Raw genomic sequence first — 24,524 nt, 5'->3', positions numbered from 1 at the left:
TTAAAGCATTGAAAAATATAAGTCAAAATATTTTTTTTATTGAGTATCCAATTAGTTAATGAATTTAAATCCGATAAACTATTTAAACCCGATTCGATATTTTTTTGTCCTCCCTGACAGAAATCCTGAGTCCACCCCTAACTACAACACATCTATTTCTATTATAAAATTTCGCTTATATTTTTCGTCGTTATTTGAACCAGTTCAACCCATTTTGTAGAAATACATAAATCTCCTTCCAACATCTTTTTTTCCTATTAGTTGTCGGCAGATTTTCTTTTTTTAATATATTATATGGATTGATATTCCAACTAATTCAACCAAATCCTCAATTCACGGACACTAGGGGTAAGCTTATAAATAACATGTTTTTTTGATGAATTGGCAGAGGCTTATAAATAACATGTTGATGTCGGCAATTCGATGCACAAATCGATCGTTGAAATAGATTGTAAGCATTTCAAAAATCGATTTACTGGTACGCAAATGTATTATTGTCAGTGATTAATCTTAAACACATTGATACCATATTATCTGTATGAATTAAATTAATTTAAAACTTTATTTATTAAATCATATTTTTATAATGCTCAAAGCATCGAGATTGATAATTATACAATATTTTAATTATAATTAGAAATTTAAAAACTATCTTTTTAGTCTCTTCTAATAATAATGGAAATTACAAGAAAAAAAAATAGAGTTAAAAGTTAAATATACAAAACAACTCACAAGCTATTTAAATGTAATCCAAGAAAAAATATATGCACGGCTTTTATTATATATAATTGTTTTTTTTCCTACCATTAAATTATATGATCTTAATTACTAGCTACTTTTTTACATTTATTTCAAGAAAATGCATGTCTTCTTTAATAAAAAAAATTTAATGAAATAAAATTGATTTGCAATTTTTCTTCCAATGTATTTCTTTCAATTATTCTTTCTAAATATTTTATCACGATATATATTTTCTATGCTGATTTTTAAAAGCTTAATAATAACTAAGTTAATTTAACTACATTTTAACATACCTGGTCACAAGTTTGCTATACGTTTTTTTTTCCATCGTCTTTGTCACAAGGTGTTAAATAATACTCCTTTCATGAATTTGACATGTTATATTTTTCTTTTCTTTTTTAACGAAAAGCCCTTGGGCAAATTTGACATGAATATCTCATGTATATTTCGTCGAAGGGAAGGAAATATAAATGTTGTAGCCTATGACGTCTACTATTCGAAGTTCAATGTTATGAATTTAATTCATTGTTAATGTAGTATCAATATTTGTAAATTATTCATGAATTATTCGAATTTGAGCTATTGGTGAATCAATATGTATATAATTTAGTAAATCTAAATTATTCCTAATTATTTTCGAATTATAATTCCGAATCATTTCCAAAACACAAATATTTGACCACACATAATTTTTTCTGAATCATTAAGTTGTGTAATTCTGACGGATTTATAGACTGCAGCATAATTAACAAATAGAAAAAGACACATAATCCTTCGCTTGAAAACCCGAGCAATGCAAACGAATTCCCATCCTTAAATTAGAACTCTAAGAATCTTATCAGAATAAATGGTTTGGGTCAAAATCTTTTAAAACCATAACGTCAGGTAATGTTTGAGACCTATCTTTAAAACCACTAAGTCTGGTAACATTTGGTTTCTTAACTTTGCAATTTATAGTCTGGTAACACTGAAAGATACTATAACATGTATCTGTTGTGTCAGGGCTTATACCATTCTAACTATTCTGACATATTATTAACAGAACCAATATAGAAACAATATTACAATACTGTCATTATCAGAAAGAAAATCAATGATAAGACAGTTACCACAGTTCATTAGTTTCACAATCACAATTCACATTTATTCAATATCCCCTATCCAACCGGTACTGAATTCAGTTAGGACCATTCACCATATGCGCATAAGGGTCCTGGAGTAAAGTCTAGTAGCTAGCTAGACTTTACGATATATTAATCTTTTTTCTCTACTATATGGAGGTTCAAGGATTACAGTATTTCATATTCATTCAATTCAGTCACTGTGGTCTCAATCAATCATTTACAATAAGAATCAAACAATCGATAAACAATATCAACATGACAGTCAACGGACTTACCTGTAATTCAGTTTCAGTTGTATTGGGCTATGCATATGATGCAACAGTTCAATCAATGCAGTCAATCAAATATTCAAAATGCACAACGAGTTACGATTTAATTCCTAGTTATGAATCTCAGACTAATCCAATAACCTCGCACCTGATATCGTAGAGTAATGAAGCCAGATCACCAACCATCTATTTTTCCTGAACATTATGTCTCCTCTGTCACTTTCATAATTATGCCTATTATAAAACAATAAATATTTTATGATCACTACTTATAATTTATTTAGTCTAACATTAAGAAATAAGGCACTCATGAATCATAGGACCGATTCAATTACCAACAACGAATATATTCAAAGGAGAACCATAATCAAATTTAGGCTTATGAAAAATTGTACATTAGCAAAACTTAATGGTATCAGGTCACAAGTATTAAATAAAACCTTTATCATTATTAATGCTTATTTGGAATTCATCTTCCAACTATCGGTTTCAAACATCATTGAAAAAGCACTCATATTTTGAAAGATTACATGTCTATATTAGAATTGATTACTCATTAACATAAACATTGATAATTGATACTGTTTGTACTCAATCTTAGAGAACGTAAGAATAAGAAAAGACCGACAACAAAATAGAGTCGGCAAAGCACCACTGGTGCAACACAAGTTGGGAATTTATATCAAGCAAAATAATACTAGAGTTGTAGTTCTAAACCCAAATCTAATATCAAACTCACTTAAACAATATTTGTACATATTAAACATATCTTAGTTCAACCTGACACAAACAATTGTATTAGATGAATGGGCAACAATGACATTTAGATTATGAATCTCAAACCATATGGTACAATCATACCAACTATTGAGTAAGATTGATTATTTAATATAATAGTTAAAATAAAACCTATGCTTACTTAAAGCTCCACTTCTAAAAACTCTTTTAATTAGGTCAGATAAGAACGGAACAAAACAAAGAGAGAGCACACGAATTACCCGGTGTCAGCGCTCCATACAACGAGCAAAGACAGGTGAAAACACCAATTCAATTACACCCATTTAAGTTACTAGAGAGAGACTTCTCTCTGTTTCAATTCTTGCGAAGAGAGAACAAAAATAAAATGAAAACTAGAAAGTTCTCCACAGATAGACGGTAAAAAGAAAGAAATGAAAAGATAAAGATGGATTATCATGTGGGTCCCACAAGTCAAACTAACAAATTCATTTTACCAATTTAACTCTTTAGTTAAGTGACATTTAAGCAGGTAGGTGTTATACTCATCGACCACCGCGTGGCCTTGTGCCATTTGGTATTTATAGTTTGCATTTCTCATATATTTAACCTTCAAAGTTTCCAAATTTGTGAATCAGTCCCCAAATTAAATAAAGAAGAACTTATAAATATTATCACGTGTAAATTTTGTTTCTTACTCATTATACATTTCCTAATATAACTATATTATTTGATAAATTATTATATTCCATATTACAATCCCTTGAATTTTTCCATTTTCAATTTGATGAATTTCCGAATCTTTCAAAATTTCCAATTTAATAGTTTATCTTTATACCAGTCAAACAAAATTTTAAATTATGGATTATATAATAATTCACATCAAAGTAACTTAATCATCCTTGTTAATCATATTAGAATAATTATAGTTATTGTTGGAACTATTACTTATATATATAAAAAAAATACATTCAGACAGTTCGTATATTTTTATCAGTTATTAATTAACATACATATTTTTCGTGATGTTACAATATATAATAGTACCAGCATGCGGATTGGTTGTGTCCCTTTGGTGCAGCAGTGGTATTGAAACGGTGAATAGATTAAACCTATATTAGCCACACGCAAAATTACACCTATTTTGGCTCACTTTAATATTTATGCGAGCATTATCTGTCGTCATTAGTGTTAATAATTAGTTATTTTGTGTCCATGCAGTTTACCAGTTCCTAAAAATCATCTTAATTGTAACATATGCAAGAATCAGATCCATTTTCTAAATGAATAATCTCTTTTCAAAATGAGATATATATATTTTTTTTCTTTAAAATTCACGCTTCACTGGTGCTAGTGGAATGAGCATAATGTCAATTGGACATGGGTTGGTTCCGTTCCAATATTTTATATTTTATAATGACAATGAATTATCTTTTCCTCGGAAGTAAATATGCTGTTATATATTCTGATCTGTTCAAATTTTTTTATTCACAAATTTCAACAAAACAAGTTTTTCATACACCATTTTAACCAAGATTATAAAGCTAGTCCCCCTCATAAATATCACATATCTACTTGTACTCATGGTTAGACCTTATTTCGTATTGGTAAAGAACTTGGGTTCAATTTCCACCAGCCACAATTTATGCATTTTTCCTTATATCACGTATCTGCTTGGGTCATTTCACTTGCAGATACATACCTTTTGTTATAGTATTACAATTTAGAGTAGAACTAGGGTGTTTCTAAGTTTACTAAGTCTTTTTGTGAACTTAATTATAAAATATATTAGATTAGCTTCAAACAAAGAATTTGAACCATTGAAACATGTGTCTATCTTATGAGTGATGCATCTATATGCAAAAAAAAAAATCGCATTAATTTTGTATAGAGTCAAGTGGTCAAAAACGTTCAACAAATGAATGCATAAAATTAATTTATAAACCTTCTAATTTTAACCACTTGATTTTATACTAAATTAATTCGAAAGTTTAAATTTTTTGTATGTAGACGCATCACTTGTAAGGTTATAAGGTTTCAACAGTTCTAATTTATCGTTTAAAATCAATCTGATAAATTTTAGAATTAAGTTCATAACAAGATTTAATAAACTTAGAAACACTCTAGTTCTACTCTTACAATTTATTTATTTTTTCCCTTGGACATTCCTATATATTTTTTTGCTCGTAACTTTTTTAAAATGGTGCTTTTGTATATGTCCATGTTGAACAAATTTCATACCCTCCCTTGTAATTGTGTAGTGCAGAACATATTAGTAATGTATACATCTCAACTGCTCAACAAAAATAAGGCCAATAGTGCTTTTGCCTAATATGGATTGTCACGTTGTTTTTGTCCTTAATATGTACCATATATACCATACTTAGTCCCACAAGTGAAACAAAAGGTATGAAAAAGAAAGTGGATTCAGACAGATATGACCTACGCTGTGCTTCTGGATAGAACCAAATATTCGTTTTCATTTACACGTTTAAAATTTATTTGTCTGAATTCAAACTTTTTTCTAATATTTGAATCTGTAATTATCCGTTATGTTTATCCATATTCACCGGCTCTGTTTTCGGGCCTACTAGTGGTTACCGATTTTTTTATTTATATAATTTTTTTTTTAAATAACCAAAGATGGGATGTATTTTCAAAAGTACCTAAACCGGAATTTTTTTTTCCGATTTTAGCACCAATTACCTAAATTTTTTGTCTGGAAACTCATGTCTGAAACCGGAAAAAAAAATTCCGGTATCCAATTTTGGAAAAAAAATTTCCAGTTTTTAGTCCCAAAACCGGAATTTTTTTTTTCCGGAAATGAGATTTACCGGTCTCCAATTTTTTTTTTTTATAAACTCATTTTTTTTATAATATATGTATAATATATACATATATACATATACATATGTTATATATACATATATATACATGAGTTAGGCTGGGGTGCTATGGATAGCATAGTGGCCTCTATGCTACGGCTCAATATTCGAGTTTTCAAAATCCAAACGGTCGATCCGAACCGTTCATCTTATTCTCCATATTAATATCTGCTTGGAGACCAAATTTTACATTTTTCTGAATTTTTTTACTATTTATTAAGTATTTTACAAAATTGTTGATCCAACGGTGGCTGCACAAAACAGTAAAACCGTTGGATTAGCGATTTTCAAAGTGGCTTAATAAATAGTAAAAAAATTCAGAAAATTATAAAATTTGGTCTCCAAGCAGATATTAATATGGAGAATAAGATGAACAGTTCGGATCGACCGTTTGGATTTTGAAAACTCGAATATTGAGCCGTAGCATAGAGGCCACTATGTTATCCATAGCACCCCAGCCTAACTCTATATATATATATTATACGTATATTATATTATATATACATATATTATAAAAAAAAAATCCAAACGACGTTTATAAACAAAATACCGATTGTTGTATACCTACCGTTCAACGAAAACTTAAACTGAATTTTTGAGACACTAAACGACGTTTTTTTTTTTAAATTCTGATGCTTCGGATGCCCAGGGGTGGCCCCCGGAGATCCGACTTTCCTAGCCAAAGTTATGGCTATTTAAAGTTTTTTCGAAAGCTAAACTTTGGAAATTCATAACTAACTGTAGAAAAATCCAAATAAATTGAAATTTGTGTCAATTCTTTGTATTTTTGAATGCTCTACATACTGGTGTAATCATTTTTGCAATTTGGTCCTGTATCAGTCCAGACTTGCTGATTTACCAGTAGAGGTCAAAAAATTTCTGGTCTTAACACCAATCACCGAAAAAATTTATATATATAATATATGTATATATAGAGATAGGCTAATGTGCTTTCGGTAGCTTATGGGCCGAAATACACACAGTCCAAATTTAAAGTTTCAAAATTCAAAAAGTCGATCTGAACCATTCATCTTGTTCTCCATATTAATATGTGCTTGGAGACCAAACTTTATATTTTTCTCAATTTTTTTTACTATTTATTAAGCCACTTTGAAAATCGCTAATCCAACGGTTTTACTGTTTTGTTAAGCCACCGTTGGATCAACAATTTTCAAAGTTGCTTAATAAATAGTAAAAAAATTCAAAAAAATGTAAAATTTGGTCTCCAAGCACATATTAATATGGAGAACAAGATGAACGGTTCAGATCAACTTTTTGAATTTTGAAATTTTAAATTTGGACCGTGTGTATTTCGGCCCATATGCTACCGAAAGCACATTAGCCTATCTCGTATATATAATATAATATATGTATATGTATATATAATATACGTGATTCAAAGTCCAAATAACCAATCCAAACCGTTCATCTTGTTGGCCATATTAATATGTGTTTGGAGACCAAATTTTACATTTTTTGAAATTTTTTTTACTATTTTTTCAAATTTATTGAAAATCGTTGTTTTCAGACAAATAAGGACCATAAAAAAACAGCAATTTTCAATAAATCTAAAAAAAATAGTAAAAAAATTACAAAAAATATAAAATTTGGTCTCCAAACACATATTAATATGGACAAACAAGATGAACTGTTTGGATCGGTTATTTGGACTTTGAATCATGTGATTTATAGTGAAATTTACAAAGAAGGCTATACATTGCAATGTACCATAGCTCATCTCATATATGTATATGGAGATGAGCTATGGTGCATTGCAATACATAGGCATCCTTGTGCATTGAACCATAAATTACCAATTCAAAGTCCAAATGACCGATCCAAACCGTTCATCTTGTTCTCCATATTAATATGTACTTGGAGACCAAATTTTACATTTTTTGAAATTTTTTTACTATTTATTAAGCCACTTTGAAAATCTGAAAATCCGGGTGAACAGTAAAAACAGTAAAAATTTCTGGACCACCAGATCGGCGATTTTCAAAGTAACTTAATAAATAGTAAAAAAATTCCAAAAAATGTAGAATTTGGTCTCCAAGTACATATTAATATGGAGAACAAGATGAACGGTTTGGATCGGTCATTTGGACTTTGAATCGGTGATTTTTGGTCCAATGCACAAGGATATCTATGCATTGCAATGCACCATAGCCCATCTCTATGTATATGTATATATTATACATGTATTATAAAAAAATGAGTTTATAAAAAAAAAATTCTGGAAATTTTTTTTCCGGTTTTAGACATGAGTTTCCGAAAAAAAAAATTCCGGTAATTTGTGCTAAAACCGGAAAAAAAAATTCCGGTTTGAGTACTTTTGAAAATACAGCCCCTCTTTGGTTATTTTTTTAATTTTTTTTTTGGATATAAATAAAAAAATCGGAGTGGTTATGTACGATGCAACTTGCCATCAAAGAACGATTGATCAGCCCCTGAACAGATTTACTGAGCAAACCTGGTACTTCAATTCTTAAATTAATATGATGAGGGATAACTTAACAACGACTTATTAATTTTGTAATTAATGTACAATGAAACATATATCAGCTCTCATAAACAAATGTCAAGTTTCATCATTTTTTTATCAACAGATATGCTAATAATCTAATATATATGTTATTGGACACCAATTCTTATATAATGTTGAATTTCAATTTTGTTTTTAAATGTCAAAATAAATAATTTTCAGATAATATGTAAATATATGGCATTTTTTTCACCATTCTACAAAGGGTGACATGACAAAGTAGTTGGTTTAAGCGCTTATGCTCATTCTCTTCCAATTTGAATGGGTACAGTAGTGCACTATGCAAAGTTCAATTTAGTAGGCACAATAAAATAAAAATTGTTTAAACTATTTATTGGATTGTTTTAATTTGCTCCCCGAGAGGCTTTTAACTCAACTAAATTTGAGGCTCATTATTGCCATATCAATTCAGAAAACAAATGCTTTGATTGGAGAACAGTCAATTCGTCGACCAATGATTGCTTCCTTTTTGGTGCCTATGGCTATGATACCGGCCTTTCATCTGTATTTTATTCATATAACAGATTCAAAATTTTATAACGGTGCTTCAGGTCGAAGCAATTGACATTTTTATTTGCGCCTATAATTTAATTTGGTCGTCAAATCGTCAATAAGGCAGTCGTATATCGTGGATTAGTTCTTCCATAATTTTTTTTTTTTTGCAACAAAAATTCCGAGGACTAGCTATATTGAAATTTGAATAAGCAAGCTGTTTTCTGAAACTAATTTTAGTGTATATTTTGTCTTGACATTTATTTTTGACGAATTAAACTTTGAAATGAAATTTAACAACTGTTTTATCCAATAAGTTGATATTATTATCGGTTTACTTTATAAGTAGACAGAAAGAAATTGTCTACATTAAATATATAGATTAAATTAAGATCAAATATAATAGTACATTTTTTTTTAGTGAGGCTAGCTATTGTACTATGCATAGCTAATATTTGTCCATACTTTGAATTAATATGTCTGTTTTTAAAGCCCAATCAGTCGATCTAAACCATTCAACATGGTCTTCATATCAATATATATATATATACTTGTTTAAGTTTTTAGAATAATTTTATTATTTTTTAGATAGTTAAAAATTACTCAATCTAAATATCCTTGACCATTCAAAAGTAGTGATTTTTGTTTACTAAGGAAAATTAGTAAGTGTTATACTGTTAAATTATGTACATATGCATTTAAAATTTTAAATGCTTTGGCTGGCCATTTGTTTTTTTTAGCTAAAAAGAGAAACTTATTAAGTTCAAAAATTCAGCATTTATAATGTTTATGAGGCCGATTTTTTTTAGAAAAACTTGTAGGCATAATTTTATTACTAATTACAATATCATTATTAAGTTTATTTTATGAGATTATGGAATTCATAATTTCTCGAAAGAGATTTACCATCTCTTTTGCTTCAAATTAAAGATTCTGTCTACTTACTATTAAGCAACCGAACCATTTGCAAGATAAAATTATAATTTAATTTTACTAAAATAAACAATTGTGTACAACCCATAAATTGAATTAGAAAGTGACACTGAGGATTTAGAAATCGGAAAGAAATAGAGATGTAGATGCTCGATCTTAGTGTATTAATGAAATTGATATATAAATATATAATACAATAGACAACAAATGACAACTCATACGTGCATTAATTATTAAGTTTAGGCACCTTGTGGCCAGTAGTATAGTAGTAAGTGAGGAGCATTAATTAATTCCAGTGGTACATGCACTTCTGTTTAATTAGCTAGGTGTTGTTAAGTCGTAATCTAAAGTTATAGAGTAACATCAATATTATGTTATTTTTTTTTTTGGCATCATTCACGGAGCCATCGTCGGCAGGAAATTAATTCACATTCTCTCAACTATAACACAAACTTTTTGGGTTAATTTGTTAGAAAAACAAAAAATATGGACTATTATTTATTACGAATTTTTGAAGTTAATTATCCAACTTCTTAATTTTATTTTAATCAAATTCATAACTCATATATATATAGATAGATAGATATAATGTGAAGATGATAAATAATATGATATAGTTTCATTCATAACTCATATATATCTATTCGAGGGTAGGGGTGTCAACGAGCTGGCTCAGTCCGAACTAAGCTCTAGTTCAGCTTGTTAATTCTGGACCGAGGTACAGCCGAGTGAACTGGACCTAGCTAGGGCATCAGAGCTAAAACCTCAGCTTGAAATCGTGACAAGCCAGCTCGAGCTAGCTCACGAGTTGATGAGTTGACTCGCTGTGTCTGACTGTATCTTGTTTTAACAAGAAAATAAATTCTACAAACTTTTTGGATCGAGCTGAACCGAGCTGAACTGTGTTAGACAGTATAAAATGCACACAAATTCATACAAATTGATAAATTGATGCCTAGTCGAGCTAGCTCGCGAGCAAACTAGATCCCAAATTGAACTCGCTAATTCTGGACTGAGCTAGTGACGAGCTGACTTGTTAACAGCTCAGTCCAGTAACAAACGGGCTGTTAGCGAGCGAGTCAAGTGCGAGTCACGATCGAGCTACGAACTACGACTTTTTTTGCTACCCCTATTCGAAGGTATTCTTTACCCATTTATCCAATATGTATTATATTCGATAAGACAAGTACGGATCAGATTTTCTTTCATTTAATTAAGTTTTATTCTTTAACATAATAAATAATGGTATAAAAATACTTCCATCCGATCCATTTCGTACTCGTTGACACTAGTATATATCAAGTTAAATAAAAAATGGACGCAAGGTTTTGTTTTTTTAGAGAGAGCCGATTATATATATGGTCTCAATTTGTTTAAAATTTATCATAATTCAGCTACAATTGCATGCACACACACCATATATTATTTTGGTTTTAGTGGCAGGAAATCTGAATTTTATTGGCTACCCGGCGGGTCCTGCGATCTCTTTGGAGTTTGGAATCACTTGTCCAGTCCAAGCTGTCGAAAAGCAACAATCATGTACAGTTGTACACGCGTTAGGAACTTAGGATAGATATTCGACAATGCAAGACTTTGGTCAACGTTTGTTTTATTAACTTATAGTTTAAATGATACGCGCGCGTACAAAATGTAGTTTCCTAAATAATCTCTTTATCTAATAAGCAACGTATTCTATAAAGCTGGATAAGATTTATTTTTACATTAGCATTAGCTTATGAATATGGGTAGATCTCCATTTCATTATTAAGCACGTCGGGTGTCCGATCCGCCAACGACTACAATTGAAAGGTGAAATTTCGGATTTAATCTCAGCCCTCCAATTATATAATATGTCTTATTTTCATTAAATGCATCTGAATAATATGTAGAAGTCTAAATTTAACTAAAAACATACTCGCCACACGTACCGCCACACAATACATTACAATTAAAATTAATTAAAATCTAAAATTTAGAGATACAATACATTTTCTTATTTCATTCATTTCATATTTCTCCCTCTCCAATTTAGCGATATAATTATGTTTCCTTATTTCTCTTATACATTACTATAGCTATTGCCATGAGAAATCTAAAAATTATTATCAATTTTGTTTCTATACATATTACAATGGAAATCAATTGAAAATTTTAGAAGCACAAATCAACAGGATAGAAAGAAGGAAAGAAAATAAAATTAGAAAGGTCACACAGAATTTTTTTTTTTTTCTCTTATAGTATGTCCCGTTGCAACGCACGGGCACGATACTAGTTTTTTTTAATTATCTTATTGAGTAAATATACAAATAAGAGATATTTTGTACCATTACCCTATAGAATAATTGATAAATATAAATAATATATGATAATATTCTTTTATTTGTAAATATAACTATATAATTTAATTATTCTATTAAGATTGATTTATATTACATTTTATCTAATTTATTTATTTAGTATTTTATGATAAATTAATTTATTAACATTTTATATATTTTTCAATTAGTAATTTTTGACAAAAATGATTTTCACAATATATTATCATTTCATTTAATTAATAATTTATATCTTTTATAATAATGGGATAAATTTTTTATTTTTTTATATTTTGCAATATTAGGTTCATGATGTATTTTTTATATATATTTAGATTAAATAAAAAATGCTATCAATTTATTAGCTAATTATTGTTATTTGTTTTGTTACCCGTTATATTAATGGGTAAGAATAGATTATAAGTATGAAAATGTCTCTGCTCATCCCGTACTGTATCCATTGACATCCCTAAGTCTGTGAGGATCAAGTTCTCAAATTTTATTTATGGTGACACAAGTTATACGAGTAGTAATTTCCTAATTAAATAATCATATTATTAATTAACTTATACGAGTATGACACGATATACACATGTCAATGCACTTCCCTAAATAATAACATGATTAACTATGTAGAATTAGTTGCTGTAATCAAATTTATTAATACAACCTTAGTAGCTACTATTAAATTAAAAAAAAAAAAAAACTTATATGATTTTTTTTATATACCTAACCCACGCTATTTCATGTATCTAATCAATTTATAATTAAATGCCATAAAAAAAAAATTAAGTTGGTCCACTCCATGGAACAGTACGTTTTGCGGAGAGAGAGATGCAAACAACTAAATTTGATTATGATTAGTCGTGGTGCATCACTTTATGAAACACTATGAATATATACGCGGGTCCCAATGAAAGTGATCTTATTCATTTTGGTGAGATTACTCCTTGAATAAAGAATTTAATTAAACTCGAGGAGAAACAAAAGAAGCAACAGTACAAGAAAGCTTGAAAAAAGTTTGTTCATCAACGGATTGTTTCGGTTGTAATAAAGGCATGAGAGGGATGTTTAAAGCATATATATTCCAATTTGTTTAATTTCTCTTTCTTCCTCCAAGTATTATTATTTTTATTTTAAAAAAGAGATTAATGGATTTATTTTATTGAACCAATATTGGAGCAAACACAGGCAGGGACACTTTAATTTGTGTAGATAATTTATTCTACTTGGACCAAATGCTAAGAATTAATTCCTAGTTCTTAATTTCATTCCAGCAAAGTATAAAAGTTCGTAAACTTTCATCCTGGCTTACATTGTTAATTTGAATTTTTTTTTATTTTAATACTTTCGGATGTGATCAGAGGCAGATGCATAATTTTATTTTAATACTTTCCTGGTTTACGTACATTGTTAATTTTTCTCTACAAATTATTTTATTTTAAAATTTTACTTTGTTGTTTAAATTCTCTTTATGGAGTCTAAAAAAGAATCTGAATTAATTAAACCTTCAATCACTAACCCTGTCCCACACTTACCTCCACCTCCTTAAAATCAGCTCCTACAAAAAAAAAACTACAAGGACAATTAATTTTATTAAAAAAATTAATAATGTATATCCACCATTTTTTTTAACTTATTTACAGTTTTGATTAGTTTATTAAAAAAAAAATTCATATCAACTCCTAGCTAGCTTGCTGCTCAAATAGACTGTTTCAAAAGTAGCCACCGCAAATGGACAATTATATCATGTACAATTAATTTTAATTTTGCCTCGATAACAAGGGTATTTACTATTTTAATTTAACCTTTACTGAAAAAACTAAATACAGTTATTTGGTCAACAGCCACGTATTACAGTCTCATTAATGGCACTGACACTATCATACCTTTCTATAAAAGGGAAAGAGAGGAGAAAACTATCCCAACTTGTATTCTCTTTCTTTTGTCAGTTTGAACTTCAACTTAATAATCTTGTGTTTCAAAATGAGGCATTATTTTGTACTGGCTTTGATATGGTGCGTGTTGTTCCTTGGTTGCAATGTAGAAGCTCAGGCTGGAGATTTGAAAGTGGGTTTCTACAAGAAAAGCTGTCCTCAAGCAGAGCAGATTGTGTCAAAAGTTATTGCGCAAAATGTTGCGAGCAACCCCGAATTGGCGGCAAAGTTGATTCGGTTGTTCTTCCATGATTGCTTCGTCAGGGTAAGTACTTGCGATGTCATATTTTATTTTCACTAATTAATGATGCAAAGCTTAATTAATAAACTAACTTATATATTGTGAGATTATTTTACCAGCAAATACTTGCTGTTTCCCTAATATCATGACATTTGACTGAGTCTGTGGCTCATTTGCTAGGGATGTGATGCTTCTTTGCTCATCGACTCAACGGCAAACAACACTGCCGAGAAAGATGCGGGACCAAATGCAACCGTTGGTGGATATGAGGTGATTGATGCTATCAAGGCAGCGGTGGAGGAGGCTTGCCCCGGTATAGTCTCCTGTGCTGACATTGTTGCCTTGGCTGCAAGAGACTCTGTTTCTTTCCCGGTATGTGTTTAGCAGCCAAGTTAGAAAATATCAAGATGCATTAATTAGACATTGCAACAAGTTACTGTATGTTATATATTTGTTTATTTATTAGTTAGTACGAGTATAGAGTAATAAAATTATCTATTATAAAGTATTATATATAGTGGTATAGTTATATATAGTTCTGTGTGTGTGTGCACACACACACACACATGTATGATGCGTTCTTAGATAATTAGTTCCAGGTATTAATATATATATCATGACAAGAAAAAAAACAGAGGATCCATCTACACTTTAAAAAAAAACGAAATTATGTTAAATAAATTAATATTGAGGAGGGTTCAAATGCCTTCATTTTTTGTCTCCATCATGCCTCCATTTTTTAAAACTTTAATAACTCAAGATTTAAAACTTAAAAGTCAAAATAAAACCGTTAGATGTGATCTATGTTATTTTCTCTATGTGCTCATAAAAAATTATCACATTTCAATTTTGTTTTTATGTGAATCAATAAGTTCAAAAATCAACGTCTAAAAATCATCCAAATTAGTGCATTTTTTACAAGCTCTTGATGACAATCAAAATAAAATTGAAATGTCATAATTTTTACATGTGCATAGATAAAATGATGTAGATCATATCTAACGGTTTTATTTTGATTTTTAAGTTTTAAATTTTGAATTATTAAAATTTTAAAAAATGAAGGCATGGTGGAGGCACAAAAAATGGAGGCATTTGAACCCTCCTCATATATATATGATGCTAAATTAATTGATATGCTTAGTTTTAATCTTTATAGTTGGCGAACGTTATCAATCATTATAGATGACAAAAGCTACAACCTACAAGGCTCTCAATAGCAAAACACACACACACAATCACTTAACATGCATATTAAGTGCAAATATAGAAGGGTATACTAGCATGCTTCTTTAATGACTGGTGCTACGTGAAGTACTTCATAATGCTTTATAAGCCTTGACATTTACTCACAAACAACCAAATAGGATTTACATGCATACAGCATTCTATAACGGGGACATTGCAATCGTCATCATTCCCTTTTTTTACTTCTTCATTAAAAAGCTGTCTTATTCTTATTTACCCCAGTATACGAGAGGTGGACAGCTGTCACTTTTTAGTTTTTACCTTTTTAGGTTTTAACAGATCTTTACATGCATACTATCAATTCTTATCTTCTTCTTCTTCTTATTTTTAACAGATCTTTACATGCATACTATGATACTATGCATATCACGAGTTGTTATCGTACTACGGCTCTATATTCGAGTTTTCAAATCCTAACGGTCGATCTGAACCGTTCATCTTGTTCTCCATATTAATGTGTTTGGAGACCAAATTTTACATTTTTTGAAAATTTTTTTACTATTTTTTAGATAGTTAGAAAATCACTTGATCTGAAAATTCTGGACCATTCAAAAACAGTGATTTTCAATAAATCTAAAAAAATAGTAAAAAAAAATTTCAAAAAATGTAAAATTTGGTCTTCAAACACATATTAATATGGAGAACAAGATGAACAGTTCGGATAGACCGTTAGGATTTGAAAACTCAAATATAGAGCCGTAGCACAGTAACAAATCGTAATATGCATAGTAGCATAGACTCACTCTATTTTTATTATATGCATACTTCCAATAAATCTTTTTTTTTTATTATTAATATACGTATTAACATTATGAAGCCAAATTAAATCTTCATTGGCAGTTTGACAAACCACTGTGGGAAGTACAAACAGGCCGTCGTGATGGCACAGTTTCAATCGCGACAGAGGCACGCACCAACATCCCGGCGCCAAGCTTCAACTACAGCACGCTCGTTAGCAGCTTTGCGAGTAAATCCCTCGGCGTACAAGATCTTGTTGTCCTCTCAGGTATGTACTAGCTATCAAATATACAAGTCATTACTTCCCTTCATAATCATCATTAATTACTTAACTATGGCATATTGGCATGTAATTTTTAGTTATATTGTTTAATTGGAAAAAAAAAAGGAGGGTGTGCCTTCATTTTCCAAATTTTTATATAACTAATTATTGCTAAAGTGCATTGTATATATGTATCTAGCAAGTAATAGTTAGTATACCTTTGAATTTTGAGCATACATATACATATACATATACATATACATATACATACACATACACAGTTACAAACACATAGATACATATATTAATTGTTGGTCTATATTTTCTATCTTTCTTTTTTCTTCTAGTTCGATGCACCGCAATTTATGCCACTAATTAGGGGTTTTTGCAAGTGTCCCATTATTATAATTTTTTACTACAAAAAAGGAAGAATGTACTACAATATAATGTTGCCTGTTACTAGGTGTTAGGTATATATCTAGTAGCTAGGAGACCCTATATATCTCACATGCATATATATATATTGGTCTGAATATGTGGAGGACAAAATTAAGCGAACACGTTGGTGTGCGACATGTCTGAAAAAGACTTCTCAACTAAAAAAAAAGTCGGTGCTGAGTTGTTCAAACAGTGGTCAATCAATTAATATATATGGAAGAAAAGTCAGCAAACACTTAATTAGTGCATTTATACTCGGGCGGGTACGGGTACCCCGGGTATACCCGTCTCGGGTACGGGTATACTCGGGTACAAGGGTATTCGGGTACGGGTATGGCGGGTATAATTTTCAAAACCCATACCCTACCCGTCCTATACCCTTACCCGTGTACCCTTGACGGGTAAGGCGGGTACGGGTATTTTTTTTTTTTTTTTTTTAATTTTGGGGGGGGAAAAAATCAGATTTTTTGAATTTTGAAATGGATGAACAGTACTCGGGTATACGGGTAGTCGGGTATGGGTAAACTCGGGTAGGGTATAGTCGGGTATTGGTCCAAAATAACGGGTCCGGTCCAGTTTTTGCCCGTACCCGCATACCCGAGTACCCGACCCATACCCGGGCTCGGGCACGGATACCCCGGGCGGCGGGTACGGGCGGGTATACCCGACCCGGGTTTTTGCCAAACTCTACACTTAATCCCAATTGTACTTGACAAAAGTAATAAATTGTCAATTACACTATATTAAATACAACTCGACCCCTCTTATCACTTGCTAATTTATATGGGAATATTAGGGATCGACGAGAAGAAATATATCCATAGATAAATTTATCCCAAATATTATTTGACATCCTTTAACTTTTATTTTATTTTTTTTGCTTGTTGACATCCTTTAACTAATAAGAGGAATTAAACTGGTAGTGCATGCTTCTGCATGTCCTGGTTACTGATTGAATGCAAATGTAACGCCAATAGCATTAAGATCGATCGAGTCACTAAAAATTATGTTAATTAAGGTAATTTCAGGTGACATCTCTAACACACTTTAATTTCTCTGTCATTTTCAAACAAGTATAGTAGTTGAAATAGTTATCAATCCATTAAAGGAAATGTCGGTGTATATATATATATATATATATATATATATATCGGACATTAATTTGTAGATATCCAAATTAGAGCATCAGCTAGTCAACTATAAGTATGATGTGGCATATATGTTGATGTTTTCCTACTCGCAAGTTAATTACGTTACGTATCATTAATATATCAATGACATTGTACCTCAAAATAATGAGACCATATTTATTTATAATTATATATCCACCCGACATTTTCCATATATAGTTATAACATGACATGCTCGAATTCTGAAAAAAAAAAAAAAAAATTGTTGGAATCGATCGCAAGAACTTACCAAATCTTTTCCAATGAATCATCTAAATTTTTGTTGGACTCACTAATTAATTAATTTACTAGCACTGTGTGTCGTGTGGTCAACACTTATTCGACATGACAAGCATGTTACTAATAACTAGCGATATATATCTAGCTGCGGAAGCAAACATGATTTTGATGTTTGCTTTTTAATAATAGTACTCTTATAGATCATACGAGAGGCTAGTGTTACTTAAAAGGACCAGAGGGAGACGAATGAAAACGACTGGTGCCTCAATCAATTTGTGTCTATCTTCTTTCAACCATATATACATTGGTTTATCCAAAACAAATTAAAACAAAAATATATTAATTTATCTACACCTAGGAATTAGCCTAGCTATATAGCTGCTTCCTAAAAGTTAGTTGGTTAATTTCAAGAAGGTTCTTCATGAATTAATTCTCGTCAATACCTTCAATTATTTGTTGTTGGAGTGTGCGTAATCATGCACACATTACACTTTAATTTGAACTAGTATTAATACTTACCCAGCCAAGCTACGTCACGTTATTATAATAACAGTTAGATTAATTGTATGAAACTTATTAAAGATGTTTTGAAAAATATACTTTTGTTATGATAAAATAATTCGAATATTTTTCTAATAAAACGATGTAATGAAACAAAATTAATCATGAATGTATAATACACACCTCCAAATTACCACAATAAGCCCAATATTTCGAATATATAACACGGTATCACATACATATATATATATATCCAGAGGAGACACGTGCGTGTCACTTTCTAATCCAAAAAAAAAAATTGAAAAATATACTTTTGTTATGATATTTTCTCAGAAGAAAAAAATGTAAAAATATGTTTGTTGTTTAAATAATTATAAAATTATATATGTCCATTCTAAAGCTTTTTTGTCCTATTCTATCACACCTTTTAATTAGATCGATCTGCTTCTGGACTAGTATATATCACACCTTTTAGATCGATCTGATTAGTATTATGATGAGAGGTTGCCATTAGTTCACATTGTTCGGTTAATCTGGTTTGAGAGTTGAGACGTGCAGCTTAATTATTTTGGTGCCTAATTTTTATTATCCGATCTGAACAGTTTAATTCTTTATAACCAGACACTTTCAAATTCCATAATTAAGGACAGTATATTGTACCATGATAATTACAGAAGTAAACCACAAATCGCAGTGTATGTGTAATGTGTGTGTGTGTATATGTATATATAGATATATATCTCTATTTATACACCACCAAAAAATAAACAGTAGTAGCCCATAATTAAGATCCAGTTAACAAAGAATATATATATATATATATATATATATATTTGTTTTTATGATGAGCTGTTTCTTATTGTCTGAGCAGGTGCGCACACGATCGGAATCGGCCACTGCAACAGCTTCAGCAAACGGATATTCAATTTCACCGGCCAAAACAACGCAAACGACATCGACCCTTCCCTGGACCTGACCTATGCTAGATTCCTGCAACGGACATGCCAGAACCTGTCGAACAATGTGACATCCGTGCCAATGGACCCCACTACCAGCACAACCTTTGACAGCCATTACTATACCAACCTGAAGCAGCACAAGGGGCTTTTCACGTCAGACGCAGCACTACTCACCAATGGAAGGGCGAGCAATTTGGTCGACAAGCTAGTTGACGATGGCAACTTTTTGAATGCTTTCAAGAACTCGATAAAGAGGATGGGTGCGATTCAGGTTCTCACCGGAACAGCTGGCGAGATTAGGAAGAACTGCCGTGTTATCAATTCGTGATTTGTCTGTTGATACCTGTATAATATATGATTATAGTAGCTTCTATATTGTGTGCATGGTAAGAATAAAAATGTATATTTCGTTCTTTGTAATTGACTAAATAAAAATTGTATTGTATTTTAAAGAACAAGTATATATTCATGTTTGAGATTGGTTGAAGTGTACTGCAATTTATGAAAACAGCATCAGATTGGACACATTAATCACCGCTATATAATTCTGTTTATTATGTATTATATATATGCTTTACAAAGTAACTGTTATATTACACAGTGAAATTTCAATGTTTCACATCTCAAAAGCGGGGGAAATTTCCAGTATTTGTGCAGAGATATTATCGTAGGTCGTAGCATGTTAAAACCTCATATAAATTTGGGGAAAATAAAGTTAGCCTTATATGTATATTCTGAATGTTTGGTTTGAAAACAATTACATCATATGTTTGGTTTGACCATTTAATTTCTCCATTGGGCCAGTCAATTGTTTTATTTAAAAGGGTTTTGGATCAGATAATTCTGTAAGTACCCGGCCCATGGTACCGGTCCTTCCAAATACTAAGCTATTTGGATCAGATAATTGCTTATTATCTAGGTTGGAACCAGATTAAAAAGTATTTAAAAAATAATTAACAATTTATATCCACAAAATTATCACAAGATGGAACTGTAATTGTACAAATTAACGGTGAACGACTGAAATTTTGGATGTTGCACTTAATTCTATCTGAATTGATTAGACATAATTAAACCAACTTGTTACAGTTATTATATGATTTGGGGAAAATATGATGCCAATGCTGTAATACATCTCTCCTCAGATTGATGTTTTGGAATATAATATTGTAGAGAAACGTTCTGACTCATGTTAGTGTTTCTGTTATAGTTGTGCTTGATGTGTCTGATTTCTTGATCTCTGGTACCTTAACTATTTATTGAAGTCTCGCCTGTTGAATGAGCTCTGTTAAAATTTTGGATGTGCTTCTGATATTTTTAAAATCTATAGCTTGGCCGAAAGTTGAATTTCTAATATGCATATGCATATATATATATAAAGCTTTCAGCCTATTTGTGAACTGAAGTAGAACAAGGGATGCGGCACTACTCAAATGCAAGAGCGAGCAATTTGGTCGACAAGCTACTTGACATCGGACACATTTTCAATTCTTTGAAGAACTTCATAAAGAGAAGGATTGCGATTCAGATTCTCACCTAAACGGTTGGCGTGACATGTCTATGGAAAAGTTCAGCTTTACCCGTATAATATACGATTCCCGTAGCTTACGTGCATGGTAAAAAAAAAAAAAAAAAAGTAAATTTCATTAATTTTTTCTAAACGAAATAAAAATTGCATCTCACAAAGAACGAGTAAAAGTATGCATGTATGAGATTATTTGAAAGTTTAATGTTATAAAAAGTTAAAAACTGGATAGGGTTAGACAGTTTGTTAATCATATGAATATGTATATTATGCATCATGATTTAAAAAATAATTAACTATTTATATCACACAGTGAAATTTCAATGTTATCTTAGCTCGTGGGCTCGTGGGCTCGTGGGCTCGTGGGCTCGTGGGCTCGTGGCATGTTAAACGCTCGTATAAATTTGAGGAAAGTAAATTTAAGCTTATAGCTTCTAAAAGGGGAATTTAACAATCCGTTTGATACTTCTGAAAGGCCAATTTAGGCTTATAGCTTCTGAAAGGGGCCATCTTCATTGGGCCGCTCAATTGTTGTATTTACAGGTTTTGAAAGGCCTGTACTTCCACGTCAAACTTTTATGCATTTACCTGAGATTTGCTGTCGGCAGCACTTCCACCGAAGTGCTTACGGAGCCATAATTTAGTATTTGAAGTTCAAACGACAAATTCAAATCGTTAGATGTTCAATCTATATTAAAATCTGCTTAGAGATCAAACTTTATATTTTTTTTTTTAAATTTACTATTTACTAAGCTGGTTTGAAAACCGCTGTTTTCAATGCTGAAACCGTTTTTGGAAATTTTTTACTATTTATTATCAGTGCATCATAATAGTAAACAATTGGATTATCTAAACATCAACAGTACATGATTGGTTGATTCATTCCACTATTAACGACAATAGTAAGCAAAAGATTGAACTTGAATTGGTCAGAATATTATATATTTTATCACATTTTTTTCCCTTCTAGAAGTCCTTGCCTTTTGCTGTAGAGTCCTCCCAAATTGACATTCTAGAAGCCAAGGGGACGACGTGCAATCAGGAGTTCGAAAGTTATATAGCGACATATATATTTGCAAGAAAAATAAAATAGTTATATTTTTCAATTGCCATTTAACAATTACTTTCAAGAAAGATTTTTTTATTTGTCCATTAATATTTAGAGAGACAAATTAAAAAAAGCAAAAATTGTCCTTGAGAACGTTCGACAATAAAAATATAATAAAATTGTAATTCACTTAAGAAGCTCATATTCAACTGCCTTAATTCGTGGAGCGCTAGAGATTAAAATTTAAATCAGATATAGAGATGTCTTAAAATCGGATAAAAATTGAGATTTTGGTGAAAGAAGCTAAAGAAGAGAATCTTAATCCATGCACGCTAAGAAATTCATAATTAGAATGAATAAGCAACTAAAAAAACTAAATGAGACTCAATGTGATTAAAGAAGGTGTTGCCTAGCTGGATACCTTAATTACTAGGAAAGAGAGAAAAATAAAACTTGTTTTAGAAAAAAAAAAAAAATGTGAAAATCTACCCTCTAAATTGGAAGGAAAGAAATATGATATTTCCATAATACAAAACTAAATATATATATTATTTTACTATATTATTCTATTAAATATAAATCAATAAGAAAATAATTCTTATCACCACTCTTACTTGATATTAACTGATTCAGAATTTATTCATTTACCTCTTTAGTTAATTCTTGTACCAAACATTTAATAAAATTTGTAAAACAGGATAAGAAACTAATTTAGATTGCGACTTTTAGAAATTTTGTTCACTTTACATGACTTTGAACCAAAGATGGTAAAACTAAAGTCCTGTTTCAGTATACTGAATTTTTTCATATTCATATTAAATAATTTATTAGAAACTTGATATATTGTTAGGGATATAAAAATCATTCGTATGAGAAATCCTTACAAGATTTAATCCATAAAATTTAGGGGCAAGATAATTGTCCCCCCACTCTCATCCCCCAATTTTATTTGTTCGATATCATCCACATTTCTCATGATCTATAAGGAATTTTGCGAATCTAAAATCACGAACGTCTTCTACGCAATTTTATCTTTCAAATGAGATACATGATGACATACTTTTGAGCTCGTCATCACGCAAGTATTTATACCTCGTCATTCAAGTATTTATACCTAGTATTTTACACATATGACACTGCTGACATTTAAAAGTATTAATATCAAGTATTATAAGTATTTATACCTATGCACTGAAGAATTTATACCTATGTGGTCAGTTATTTTTGTTAGAGAAAGATTGACGCAGGAACGATTGGGAAATGTTGATACGGAGATGCAGGGTCCACGATTGGGGATAAATACTTACAAGTATAGGTATAAATATTTGCACGATGAGGTATAAATACTTGTGTGACGATGAGCCCGAAAGTATATCATCATGGATCTCATTTGAAAGATAAAATTGCGTAGAATACGTTCGTGGTTTTAGATTCGCAAAATTCCTCATAGATCATGAGAAATGTGAACGACATTGAAAAAAAAAAACCACTTCTAAAAACGTGTATGATTATTCTTTTCATGTAGTTTGAGTGGCCCCCCCATATAGTCATATCAAGTTAGACATGCAAGTATTAATTTATTATCTTCCAAGTATTTATACCTATGAATTTAATTAAACTTGGAAGACCAAGTATTTTGAATAAATTTAATTAAACTAGTTAGTTAAGTTAGTTTATGGAAGTTAAACACGATTGGGAATAAATACTTACAAGTATAGGTATAAATACTTACACGATGAGGTATAAATACTTGTATGACGGTGAGTCCGAAAGTATGTCATTATGGATCTCATTTGAAAGATAAAATTGCGTATAATACGTTCGTGATTTTATATTCGCAAAATTCCACATAAATGGAGGTTTAAAAGATGAGGGGATGATGGGGGGATGGGAGTGGGGGGATTCATATAATTATTCTAAAATTTATGGAGATAATATATTATTCTTCGCATATATATGGTAAAGAAATATTTGTTGATTTCTGAGAAATAACAGCTAAAATTCTTGCCAATTTTAATATTGTTCTAAAAAAACGTGCCATATACCTCAAAATTCGAATTTGACTGAGCCTGTGATAAAACAATTGCTTTAATTAATGAAGATACATTAATAGTTTGAAATGATATAAAACATATCTTAACATTTATTGAAGTTAATATAAATTTAATTAAAAATTTAGCAT

The 24,524-nt window shown here is 30.5% G+C and overlaps 1 protein-coding gene across 1 annotated transcript; it reads left to right on the top strand.

Annotated features, from left to right (window-relative positions):
• Nucleotides 1–13,959: 13,959 nt before the first annotated feature.
• On the top strand, nt 13,960–20,256 carry LOC144563529 (peroxidase 24-like). Its single transcript, XM_078313024.1, has 4 exons — nt 13,960–14,241; nt 14,398–14,589; nt 16,303–16,468; nt 19,682–20,256. Exons 1-4 carry the CDS (start codon nt 14,026–14,028, stop codon nt 20,095–20,097), a joined length of 990 nt encoding a protein of 329 aa, XP_078169150.1. The 5' UTR covers nt 13,960–14,025; the 3' UTR covers nt 20,098–20,256.
• The last annotated feature ends 4,268 nt before the right edge of the window (nt 20,257–24,524 follow it).

Source organism: Carex rostrata, chromosome 12, assembly GCF_964058835.1.
Source record: "Carex rostrata chromosome 12, lpCarRost1.2, whole genome shotgun sequence".
Classification (NCBI taxonomy): domain Eukaryota; kingdom Viridiplantae; phylum Streptophyta; class Magnoliopsida; order Poales; family Cyperaceae; genus Carex; species Carex rostrata.
The sequence above is the reverse complement of the archived record's forward strand: the minus strand, read 5'-3'. Positions and strand labels throughout refer to the sequence as shown.

Bases quoted from the DNA above. Each gene is read 5' to 3' on its own strand.
- LOC144563529 (XM_078313024.1), top strand. From the start codon at position 14,026: ATGAGGCATTATTTTGTACTGGCTTTGATATGGTGCGTGTTGTTCCTT. The intron at 14,242-14,397 runs GTAAGTACTTGC...CTCATTTGCTAG, and splicing joins TCCATGATTGCTTCGTCAGG to GGATGTGATGCTTCTTTGCT. The intron at 14,590-16,302 runs GTATGTGTTTAG...CTTCATTGGCAG, and splicing joins GAGACTCTGTTTCTTTCCCG to TTTGACAAACCACTGTGGGA.